The 12,494-nt window shown below is 57.2% G+C and overlaps 1 protein-coding gene across 4 annotated transcripts in view; it reads left to right on the forward strand.

Annotated features, from left to right (window-relative positions):
• ATP11A (ATPase phospholipid transporting 11A) overlaps positions 1-12,494 on the forward strand; it is a 93,649-nt gene that overhangs the window by 40,654 nt on the left and 40,501 nt on the right. For all 4 annotated transcript variants that reach the window (XM_040267474.1, XM_040267476.1, XM_040267475.1 and 1 more), the window contains exons 2-8: positions 1,236-1,358; positions 4,690-4,779; positions 5,702-5,782; positions 8,444-8,551; positions 10,473-10,601; positions 11,171-11,274; positions 11,708-11,758. In XM_040267474.1, the coding sequence (XP_040123408.1) occupies positions 1,236-1,358; positions 4,690-4,779; positions 5,702-5,782; positions 8,444-8,551; positions 10,473-10,601; positions 11,171-11,274; positions 11,708-11,758 (686 nt within the window). The remainder of the gene's footprint in view (positions 1-1,235; positions 1,359-4,689; positions 4,780-5,701; positions 5,783-8,443; positions 8,552-10,472; positions 10,602-11,170; positions 11,275-11,707; positions 11,759-12,494) is intronic.

Below are 12,494 nucleotides of genomic sequence, written 5' to 3' on the forward strand. Positions count from 1 at the left end.
AGGCTCTTTGGCCGCTGTGACCTCGGGGGGCATCCTCCACGGGCGCCGGCAGCCTGACCGCGGAGCACGAGGCCCCCAACGTCGCCCTGTCCCTCGCTCTGTGACCTGTTCAGGGGCTCAAGGAGCTGCCAGGGCCCCTGGGGGCTGTCGCTCCTGTTCTCTCCTCAGGGGCCAGCACCAAGGCTCGCTCTCTCCTTCGGGGCTGAGTCAGTTGGTACGAGGCTCCTCCCAGAGGAGCTTGTGTTGCAGGGGCGGGTCCTGCTGGAGGGACTGGCCTTGCCTCCTGACCTCCTTCCAGGAGCAGAAATTGTGCCCCGGCCTGTACGATTAGGGCAGCACCAAGGACTTGTGTTCGAGGCGGCCTGTGCCCAGGGAGGGGACCGGCCTTGAGAAACCTCCTTCTGACTTGCTCCGTGCGGGCTCTTCCTGAGCCGGGGCTGCCTGTCTAGGGGGTCCAGGCCCCGCCCTGATCTGGGGTTCCCTGTCTGGGGGGCCCAGGCCCCGCCCTGAGCCGAGGCTGCCTGTCTGGGGGCCCAGGCCCCGCCCTGAGCCGGGGTTCCCTGTCGGGGGGTCCAGGCCCCGCCTCGAGCCGGGGCTGTCTGTTGAGGGGGGTGCCCAGGCCCCGCCCTGCCACCCAAGGCTGCGCCGTAGTCTCTTGTCCGTGGCTGCAGTGTCCTGGGCTCTCAGGGCTGACAGCACTTAGCCCAGCTGAGTGTTCTAGAAGGCTCTCCTGGGCGGCAGTGTTCCCTGAACGCCCGGGGCACAGCACTCAGAATAATGCAGAGATGGGTCAGACGCAGGTCGTCTGCGTTCCAGGAAGTCTTGTTCCTGTGATTGTGTGGGGGCCGGGAGACCCTCTGGTCTCAGCTCACAGTTTTACATTCTTCTCTCTTTAGAGATCTTTCCCCAAATCCTAGGATCACTCACTATCTTTTCTCTTTGGAAGCCTTAGGGCTTTGCTGTCACTTTTTATGTTTAAATGGGCCCGCTGTGTCATTTCCACTGACAGTCTGCACCCAATGGGGGTGCAGTTGGCTCTTCCTTGAAGAGCTGGGGGGTGGGGGGGAGCACAGGTTCCTGAATGGGTGGGGCAGGGGTGGGGAGTAGGGATCGGCCTTGCAAGTGGGGCCAGCTGCCCCCCTCTGGCCCCCACACAGACCAGCATGGAAGCCAACCCTGGGAAGACCCTGCCCCTGGGCCCCGCCCACACTGACAGCTCTGTTTCCCACCCGCAGTGTGCCGGGGAGGAGGACTGGGTGGACAGCCGGACCGTCTACGTGGGCCACCGGGAGCCCCCGCCGGGTGCCGAGGCCTACATTCCCCAGAGGTACCCAGACAACAGGATCGTCTCCTCCAAGGTGAGTGTCCACCTGGGACTCCCCTGTGCGGCTCCTCGGGCACTCAGAACTCCCTGAAGCTGGGACCACCCGCCCCTGAGTGGCCAGGCTGCACGCTCATCACCCCACCCCCTGGTCACCCCCCCAAAACACGTCCTCCTCACTTCGCTGTGCTGATTGCTCATGGTCCAGAGGAGGCCCTCGGACGGGGACCTGAGTCCATAGCGCTGGACCTCTGTGGATTCAGACCGGGTGATGCTGAAGGCTAGACACATGATCATTTTCTTTAAAAACAGCTCAGGTTGCGGAAAATACAGCTGAGCTTGTAAGAAATAAATTCACAAACAGGTTTGGAGAATATGTTGGTGCGTCTATGTCTTCCTGGAAGGAAAATGTTCATTTCCACCTTAAAAGACTGTCAGCAGTGACTCCTGAAGTGCGCAAACGCCGGAGCTCGGTGAGGCTTCCAGCCTGACCTGTGGTTGGCGATCCGTGTTTGATCCGTGTTCTGTTCCCTTTGGAGCAGAACACGGTAGAAGGAAAAGTAAGAAACGACCCCAAATGTGTGGTCCCTTCCCTTTGATTCTGACCTCACACCGAGCCCCCCAGCCAGGGCCTTCAGGAACCTCAGCCGCGCAGCCCCTGCCCCAGACTCGGAGGATGACGGGCGGCCACCAGTTCACAACCCGGTGCCTGGGCACACAGGGCGTGTGGCTCCAGCTCTGCCCTCGGGTGCAGCAGCATTAGACACGCAGCTCAGGCTGTGCAGTCGTCGTCGCCCCCCCCCCCCCCCCCCGTCCTTGAGGCCTCCGGGCTTGCCTTCCGGGAGATTGTACGCTTTTAGGCACCTGAGCACACCTTCCCCGGAGCCCTGTGAGGCGCAGACAGCCACACCTCGCCGGTCCCGGACGCTCTGGGTTTTCTCTCCGCGGCCGCAAAGCAGGGTCGCTCTGGGCCGCGCCCGTCTCCCCAGCGCCAGGTGAGGAGGGGGCAGCCAGGCGGGGCTGCTTCTCTGTGCCTGGGCCCCCTGCAGCCCACGGTGAGGACAGAACCCAGAGGGGAAAAGGCCACGGTGACGAAAGAACCCGGGAGGGGAGTCCCCAGTGAGGACGGAACCCAGAGGGGAGAAGCCCACGGTGACGAAAGAACCCGGGAGGGGAGTCCCCAGTGAGGACGGAACCCAGAGGGGAGAAGCCCACGGTGAGGACGGAACCCAGAGGGGACGAGAGCGGCCAGGGCCAGCTCGCAGCTGACGACACAGGCCCGAGCAGATGCCCCGCTGGGCTGTGGTGTGAACCAGACAGGAGGCGGGGATTGTGGTCTGGACTCACAACTCTCCATGTTGTCTGACGGGAAAGCGATGCCCCGCCCGCCTCAGACGTCTCAGCTCCTGCGCAGCAAGAAAGTACCCACTTTGTTCTGTGTGGTCCTGCTCCGGGGTTCAGTGCCTAGGGCTCTGGTGTGAGGTTCTGTCTACGATGGTATCAGCGGAAGGCGGGACCCAACAGACGGATGTGGGTCAGAGTGCATCACTGTACCTTTTATGCAAAGTATTGCCTCATGTTGTGGCCCAAGTGTCAGAGCAAGGATTTAGACCGTTACAACTTAGCAGAGATCAAAAATGTACGACTGGCCCACTGTTATCTATTTGCCAGCTCTCGTGTGCAATGAAGACCTCGTTTTATTTTATCCATATAGTACTGATAATCTGTGCAGTCCTGACTGTTTAAACTGTCTCACTGGATTTTCAGTTTTCATGCTGTACATTGTCAGAGGTTAACAACCCTTTTCCCACCATATTACCGATAATCAGCAGTAATAATTTACGATTATTTATTCCGTAAAATATGTGGATCACACGACATCGTGTCTAAGCCGCAGCACAGGCCTCCTACACCCGGTAGGAGTGAAGGAATCACTCAGGCGGTTTTAAGTTCCAGATGTGTGGTTCCCTGGTAGACTAGGATTTAGGAAACGGAAAGGGCATCCTGAAACAGTGAGATTAAAATAGATTAATACTGATCTGCACGTTTGGAAGGATGGTAGAAGATGGCCCTCGGTAATAAATACGTGGCGCTTTCTAGTGTGGAAACTTGCGAACACCCAGGAGAAGCAGGGGAGAAGGGCCGCGGGCGTCTGCGCCCAACCGCGCGCTGTCTGCACGCCTCAGCAGGTGGCCCACTGTGTTCGTCTGTGAGTCTCTTTTCTACCTTGAGACGATTTTGAAGCAAATCCTAAACGATGTACAACTTCCGTCTATAAATATTTCAGCAGATAAAAGATGGGGTTTTGAGTAGGAACTCTTCCCGCTAATGTGACTTTGCACTGAGTAGTTTGTTAGAGGTGGGGACGAGTTCTGACTTCCTGGGTGGTAAGTAGGCTGGTCTGGGTCCTGGAGACAGGGTGGGCTTCACCGGATGGAGCCTGGAGGGCAATCCCACTTTGGGATCGGGATCTCTTGGAAGGGAGCATATAAAGACTGAAAGATCATTCTAGGTTGGTCACAGAATCACAAAAATGAGATACAAATGCTGTGGTTTGACATATCTTATATTTCTTTTAATAGCTGCTTTTTAAAGTGAGTGAAAAGTAATTTCCTTGTGCCCAAGACCACTGGGCTGGGTAGCCCATCCCTTCTCCAGCAGATCTTCCTGACCCAGGAATCAAACCAGGGTCTCCTGCATTGCAGGCAGATTCTTTACCAGCGGAGCCAGCAGGGGGGCCCTCCTTATGGCCCACGTAAGACAAAACACATCTCTCTCAAACACTTTCAAAGATTGATTTGTTTGTGCTTTTTCTCAAGTTATAGAATCTCAACGACTCTGTCATTTCTCAGACCAGTTTGAGCTAGAACTTCAGTCCTGACCACATTCCTTTAAGGCACACGCTGTTCTTTTATTTTTCTTTTGGTCTTACTGTGTGGCCTGTGGGATCTTTGATCTCCAGCCGGGGATGGAACCCACGCTCTGCGCAGTGAAAGCTCCAAGTCCTAACCGCTGGACTGTCAGAGTAGTCCTTGACACACACTGCTCTTTTAATCATTTCATAGACAGAAAGGGTAGCGCTCAGGCATTTTAGCAGTGAAACTCTTCTTGAGCTACCTTGTATTACCTTGAATTATCTGGGACTGGGTAATTCAGATACGGTGCTTCGGAGTCCGTGTTCTGTGTTGGCAGTTTCTTTGTACGGTCAACAAGTTGATAAAATGTCTACAAACACTCTCCGCTTTGTTATGTATCAAAAACTAGTCATTTTTCACTTTGAAATCCAGGGCGGCCTGTCATGTGGCAGAATAATACTGCACAGAGTAAAGTGTGATCCGAATGACCCCGTTCTGTTTTCTTTTCTGCAGTACACATTTTGGAACTTCATACCCAAGAACTTATTTGAACAATTCAGAAGAATAGCCAACTTTTACTTTCTCATCATATTTCTGGTACAGGTAAGGCTGGCCACCTCTTCCTGTTGCCCCAAATGTAAATATAAATAAGTAACATTTGTTCTTGGATGATTGACTGGTTTGCTGATAAAGAGGAGCGTGGACCTGGTGCCCCTTTATCTACAGACCTGTCACCTTCTTTCTTCAAGAACAAGCATGTTGGTTCAGAGAGACCTGTTCACTAGAACATGGGTGCGAGCCCTCTGTGTGTGAGCCGGTCCGGCTGCCTTCTGCCCTCATGCTCGTCCTGATGGGAGGCCAGGAGCTTCCTAGCCTTTAGAGGGACTTACTCGCTAAGCTCCACGTTATTCCACTTATCCACTCCCCACATCACGACCTGGTTCTTGTCGGTCAGTCACCAGGTCGTGTCCGACTCTTTGTGACCCCGAAAACTGCAGCACGTGAGGCTTCCCTCTCCTTCACTATCTCCCTAAAACATGTGGATGCTCCTAGAAAAAAACATTAAAAGGAAGCGAGTTAAAAGAAAGTGGAAACCTCGGTGAGATGTGGATCAGGAAACAGGCCCGGTGTGCTTTCAGATTGGCAGCCTGACGTGTCTCAGTCAGACAAAATGCAGGGGAAGGACTTTAAAAAGTTTCCCCCACCGTGATTTGTGTAAACACTGTAGTTGAAGTGTGGCCCCAGAAGCAGAGGGTGAATGGAAATAGCACGTGCGCTGGCGTTAGCCAGTGTCTGCTGCTGCCGACACACCCCGTAATAAGGAGAACTTCCCTCAGTTTTCTAGTGAAGTAGGACGGTTTACCTCGTATCATTTATCTCCAGTGGTGGGACAGAATGGGGTAACAGCCAAGTGAGTTAACATCAGTCAGAGTGGATGCTAGGGGGTGCCCAGGGCCAAGCAGTCCATCTAACGCCCCTCAGAAGGGTTTCCGAAGCTGACTCGCCCACCCTCTGTTCCCCGCAGCTGATTATCGATACGCCCACGAGTCCAGTGACGAGCGGCCTCCCGCTGTTCTTTGTCATCACGGTCACGGCCATCAAGCAGGTGAGCTTTGCAGGTGCAGGCAGAGAGGAGGAGGGTCCCACAGAGGCTCTGCTACGGGGGCCGCATGTCATCCAAAGCAGAGGCTGCTGACTTGTTTCAGCCAGTTCACGGACGCTCGGCTCACCTCTGAAAGTTCACGTTTGTAACTGGTTCAGATGGATTCTTGAGTTAAGACAAGGCAGGTTGTATAATTCAGTGCTCATTTGCTGCCCTGAGAGTTCGAGGAGGAACCTGTCGTTCTCACGTTGAACCGCGTGCAGGTGGCCCCTGAGTTGCCTGCCCGCTGCGTCCCCCGCTGCCCGGACCCCGAGGAGTCGCTCCTGCGGAGGGTCTGAACGTGGCCCCCCGTGTTGCTCAGCCGCGAGGAGTCGCTCAGCCGCGAGGAGTCGCTCCTGCGGAGTGTCTGAACGTGGCCCCCCGCGTCGCTCAGCCGCGTGGCTCCTGACTCAGTGTGGACCCTGGCGTCCTCTGCAGCCCTGACTGATGAGCCGTGACTGACGGGAGAGTGGTTTGCCTGCTATTCCCGTGATCTGTCCACTGGTGGTTAGTGCTTAACCATCAGCGCTGTTCGGTTCCCACCATTTGGAAGAAAGCCGAGAGCCTCACTGTCCAGCCCCCTCCTCCAGCCCCAGCTCCTGGCAACCGCCAGTCTACTCTCAGCCTACCCTGGGCGTTCTGCACTAACAGAATCTCACCTTGGTGACCTTTTGTGCCTGGCTTATTTCACTGAGCATGTTTTCAAGGTTTATCCACTTGTAGTGTGTCTCAGTGATTCGCTCGTAGATGAATAATGCTCCGCCGTGCAGACAGACCCCATTTTATTTATCCAGCATCCGCTGATGGATATCTGGGTGCTTCTGCTATTCGGCTCTTCTGGAGAACACTGCCCCGAGCAGTCACGTGGAAGCTTTGTGTGGACATAGCTTTTCCGTTCCCCTGCGTGCATACAGAGGAAGAGAGTTACTCTAATGCTGAAAGCATTTTCCAAGGTGGCCTCGGCATTTGACGTTCCCGCCAGCTATGCCTGAGTTTCCAGCTTCTCGTTCCTGCTGAGGCTTGTTGCCCATCTTCCTTGTGTACACTCATCCTAGTGGACGTGAAGTGGTAGCCACTGTGGTTTTGCATTTCCTTCGTAAATAACGATGCTGGGCATCTTTTCGTGAGCTTATTGGCCTTTTGTAAATTTTCTTTCGAGAAATACCTTCAAGTCACTGGCCCATTTTTAAACTGGCTTGTGTCTTATCCCTGAGACAGTTAGTGTGTTCCAGATACAGGCCCCTTAGATGCAGGGATCGCCTGCATACTTCTGAACACGATGATGTTTGCCCTGAAATAATTCCTGAAAGGCAGCATCTGAATTCTTGGTGGCCACGTTGTTGCTGACAAAGCCGTGCTCTCTGTTAGTCTCTGAATAAGCACTGGAGGCGCGTCACAGGAGGCGTGGGGCACACGCTGCCCCGAGCGGCGGGCATTCACGGCAGAGCGACTCCCCCCGACCAAGAGAGCATGAAGAGCCGAGCCTCAGGGCCACCTTCATGAGTGTGAGGCCAGTGCCCTGCCGGCCTCCACGGTGAGAGCGTCTGGACTGGTCAGCGTTCGATCCAGAACGGGAGCGGCGTCGAAGGCTTCCCTTGGGATCGTCTGGGTTTTGCCTTCCACTCGCCAGTGATCTGCGTGTACAGATTTGAATGGCGATATGATTTGACCTGTTGCCCGTGAAATTGGCTTTGAATGTGGAAGTCTGAAGAGCGGATGGAATGAGAATGTGGCGAAGCAGGCGTCCACACACACTGATGGGGCGTGTCGGGCCATCTCGGGGACCGTGTCCGGGATCTGATGAGCCTGAGACGAGCCTACGGGGACCTGCGTCAGGGTGGAGCCTGCTCTGTGCACTCTGCACACCCTGTGTGAGCCCCTGAGGGACAGGCCGGGGGCTGGAGACCCCAGTCCTGACCTGAGCGGGCTCTGCCCTGAGGCGTTGTCCTATTGAAGCCGAAAGACCGTAGCGCAGGGGGGTGTCCCTGTCCCTAAGGGGGTGCTCTGGAGCTTCCTGCCCTGTGGCCATGCTCCTGGGGGTGGGGGGGCATGCAGGTGCCCAGCAGAGGGCAGTGGCCGCGGCTCCCGGGGGTGAGACCTTCCCGACACCTCGGCCAGGACGTGGTGCCAGGTGGTGGGGGCGCTGTCCTCTGCAGCCCAGGTCTACCCTGGCTCCACCCGCGGCAACTGGCTGGCAGCCCCGAAGGGCTTGAGGAGGTGGAGGATTCGGGGCTGTGCCCTTCCGGGACCGCCTGGCCCTCAGCAGCCTGCCAGCCCCCCGCCTGCATGTTGCCCTGTGGTCCTCCGGGCCGGGGCCGCCTGCCACCCGCCCGCGTCCCCCTCAGCCCTGCTGGGCATCCTGGCCCTGCTCCGCGTGAAGAGCCCCTTCCCCGGGGACCGCCAGCCGGCCTCCCCCCGGGTGCGGAGCAGGCCTTGAGCGTGGCCACCGGGCCGGGGCAGGCGAGGGCTCACGGGCGTCTCTCTGGGCCCCGGGCCGGGGCAGGCGAGGGCTCACGGGCGTCTCTCCTGGGTCCCGGGCCGGGGCAGGCGAGGGCTCACGGGCGTCTCTCTGGGCCCCGGCCGGGGCAGGCGAGGGCTCACGGGCGTCTCTCTGGGCCCCGGCAGGGCTACGAGGACTGGCTGCGCCACAAGGCGGACAACGCCATGAATCAGTGCTCCGTGCACTTCGTGCAGCACGGCCGGCTGGTGCGGAAGCAGAGCCGGAAGCTCCGGGTGAGTGCCCGCGGCCCGCGGCCGTCGTCCCTTTGGCACAGCTTCTGTCGGAGGTTGCTTTAGTCGCTGGGTGCAGACCGCCCTCTTCCCCAAGAGCTGCTCCCTTCAGGCAGGCTCCACTGTTTTCAACCTCTTTCTTCTGTGGGTCAATTTTTAAAGCTGTAATCGACTATAGAGCAGGTTTAGGGTCTCGGCGACCTGGGCGGTAGGTGGGTCCACCTCCAGGACGTATCTTTACGTAGATGGAGTTACACAGCCTGTACCTGCCAGACTGGCTTTCCTCTCACAGTCGAATTCCCTTGGGGCTCGCCAAGGGTGGGCATCTAGACACCTTTCTTTCCTTGGCGAGTCCCTGGGGGTGGACCGGGGTGGGGCCATGACGAGCAAAGCTGCTGTGAGCATCTGTGTAGAGGGTTATCATGGGAATATAGTTTCCATTTCTCTGGTATGAAGTCAAGAGTTCAGTTGGCGGGTCATCATGAGAAACCCCGCCTTAGTCGAGCAGGAGCAGTCCTGCCGTGCCCCGGGGACCCGGCCCTGCCTGTGTGTCCCGCCAGCTCTGTGTCTCAGCATCCCCGGCCGCACTTGGCGTTGTCGCCCCTTCTTGCCTCCGCGGCCCTGACTCTCCGTGTGGTTTACGTGTGCGCCTCCCTGGAGGCCGGCGAGCGGCTCACGGCTGCCTGTCTGCCTTCAGGGCATCTTCTTCCTGAGACATCTGTTCCTGCTGCTCTTGCCTCTGTTCGTTCCCTCAGTCAGGTCCAGCTCTTTGTGACCCACGGGCTGCAGCGCACCAAGCTCCCCTGTCCTTCACTGTCCCAGCAGATGTGCCTTCTGCCCAGAACTTCTTTTTCTCTGGGGTGTCAGTCACTTCAGTTCAGTCGCTCAGTCGTGTCCGACTCTTTTCGACCCTATGAATTGCAGCACGCCAGGCCTCCCTGTCCGTCACCAACTCCTGGAGTTTATCCAAACCCAAGTGCACTGAGTCAGTGATGCCATCCAGCCATCTCATCCTCTGTCGTCCCTTCTCCTCCTGCCCCCAATCTTCCCCAGCAGCAGGGTCTTTTCCAGTGAATATTCAGGGTTGATTTCCTTTAGGATGGACTGGTTTAGGATTTGTGGCCCTTGCCCACTTCCTGCTTGGTTCATTGAGGGTTTTTACTGTGGAATGTTGAGAGTTCACATATTCCAGACGCTAGTCCTCTGCCAGAAATACCTTAGCGGGGCATTTCGCTGAGCAGAAGCTCTTCGTTTTGATGAAGAGCTGACTCCAGCTCACTGGCTTTTCCTTATATGGATGATGTTTTTAGCATCGAGTTAAGAACTCTTTGCAAGGGCCTAGTGGCCACACACTTTCTCCTGTTTTTTTTTTCTTAAAGTTTTTATAGTTTTAGATTACGTTCCTTGTCGATTTTGTGTTACTTTTCCGTGAAAGTCTGCCCGAGCGCTCCAGCCTTGTCTGTGGGGAAGGGACACTCGATGTTCCTCCTCCATCGAGTGGCTTTTGTACCTTTGTCCAAAGCCCGTTAAGCCCATTCTATCGCGATGGTCTGTGCCAGTCCTCTGCTGGAACCATACAGTCCTCTTCACTGCGGCCACGTCCCAGGCCTCACGTCCACGGGCTGACCACTCACCTCATCCTCCTGGGTGGAGTTCAAATATTGCAAAATATTTCTATCATAGCAAAATAGAACATTGCAGAACATTCTGTCATCGTGCCCTGTGGAGTGTCCAGGATCTAAGCGTCCAGTGGTGCGTCGACCTCCCTGGTCTGTCCTGGGTTTGGGCCACATGCTCCGGAAGCGACCCTTCTCAGCTGCGTCATCCACACGCTTTCCTGCCAGTGATGCTGTGTGGCGTCCTTGGGAGCCCCCGCCCAGAGGCCGGTCCCGGTTCACAGCGCTGTCTGTCCTCTGTCCTACAGGTCGGGGACATCGTCATGGTCAAGGAGGATGAGACCTTCCCCTGTGACCTGATCTTCCTGTCCAGCAGCCGTGCGGATGGCACCTGCCACGTGACCACCGCCAGCCTGGATGGGGAGTCCAGCCACAAAGTAATGTGCCTGTTCTCTGCCCGTGGGACCCCCTCCTTCCCCCGAGAGCTGTGCTCCTGTGGCCGGAAGCTGCACGGGGAGTGAGGCTCTGTGTTCAGAGAGACCAGGGCTACGGAGGGGACAGCATCCTCCCCAGCCAGCCCACCTGTCCACCGTTCCTGGGATCCGCTTAGAAACGTGGTTCTCGGGCACCACCCAGGCCGTCGGCCTCGGAGCCTCTGGGGCAGGGCTGGGGCCATGGCCTCTAGTCTGGACAGATGAACCCAAATGTCTGCTTTTGGAGGAGAATTGGGTTAGTTGAGGGCATTGGCTAAGGACGCTTTGCTGCCGCCTCTCAGATGCAGGAATCACGCGTGGTGGCACCTACAGTCTTGTAACTGTCTTACGTCTACAGACTCTGTCCCATTTGGTAACCAGGCTTTGTACTCAGGCTTATTTATGTGCATAAGCACTTAAACACCGGGGCTGCCCAGGACGGGGGGACAGGCTGCCCCAGGACGGGGCTCCCACTGCGAGGAGACTGTGTTGCTCATTGGGGCTGTGACTCCCCATGTCCTGTCCGTCTGCAGACCCATTATGCGGTTCAGGACACAAAGGGGTTCCATTCGGAGGAAGACATCGACAGTCTCCATGCAACCATCGAGTGCGAGCAGCCCCAGCCCGACCTCTACAAGTAAGCCCGCTTCCGCCCGGGGCCCCCCCGCCCACCCGCCCCCCAGGGCCTGGCTCCTGGCTGGTTGGGGGTGGGTGTATGTGTACATCACCGTGGAAGTCCAGTCCCCTTCCAATCTGTAGCTCTCTGTACAGATACTTGAAAAGGCTTCATGGAATAAATGTGTTGAAGAAAAATGAATTTTCTGTGCTTTGAGGAAGTGATTTTAAGGAATGTCATTTAAGTCATTTCAGTTGTGGGCTAAATTAGGGCAAGTAAAAGCAGGGCGGGGAAGAAGCGTGGTTGAGCCCCTCAGCCCTGTGTTCCCGGGAGGACCTCAGCCCTTCTTAGAGAGGGAGGTACGAGGTGGGGGCGGTCCAGGAGCCAGGGTCCCAGGTCCTGTTCCCTCCTGCCCTCCCACCACCACGCAGTGACCTGACCCTCCCGCCCCCAGGTTCGTCGGCCGCATAAACGTTTACAACGGTCAGAATGACCCTGTGGTGAGGTGAGTCCTCTGCTTCTTATGAACGCTTGGGGGTTTCATGTCTATCGTTCAATTAAACGTGGTTCTTTTCCTGCTGAGAGCTGTTCGTGGTTGCTGTCCAGTGGGTTTGAGGGGCTCCTTTCTGACCGGAGTCTGGGCCCTGTCCTTTAAGGGGTTTGAGGGGCTCCTTTCTGACCAGAGTCTGGGCTCCGTCCCGTGGCTGGTTTCTCTCGTGCGTACGTCTGGATGTGTTAGCACACTAACGACACCGTGGAGCATGTTCTCCCGAGAGTCTGCTGAGGGCCCCGTCACAGCCGGGCAGGGCAGGAGCCCCGCTCCTCAAGTGGGCAATGGGGAGGGTGTGGCTTCCCGTTCGAAACAGCTTCCGTAGCTGAACAGACTATGAGGCCGAATGGCTTCTGACTCGGAGGCCGTCGGATCGGCCGCGTGAATCTGCTCGTGGTCGTCTCCGGGCACCTTCTTGCCCTGGACATCGGGGATGTGCCTCCCAAGGGCCCGTCCCGGGCTCACGCCCACCAGGGATGGGGAACCTACTGCGGGGATGCACAGTGACCAGCAGAGGTGCCAGGGGGCCGTCCACAGCCAGACCGCTGGCGGCTGGGAGCTGACTCAGCCCCGAGGCCCGGGCGTGGGTTCTGCGGCCTCTGCTTCCCAGGCCTGGGGACGTTTTACCCGCACGAGGTGTCGGGGTCTACACGGAGGGGGCTGCCTTTGAAGTCGCTCCTTTTCCACAAAC

This window comes from Oryx dammah, unplaced genomic scaffold, assembly GCF_014754425.2.
Source record: "Oryx dammah isolate SB20612 unplaced genomic scaffold, SCBI_Odam_1.1 HiC_scaffold_24, whole genome shotgun sequence".
Classification (NCBI taxonomy): domain Eukaryota; kingdom Metazoa; phylum Chordata; class Mammalia; order Artiodactyla; family Bovidae; genus Oryx; species Oryx dammah.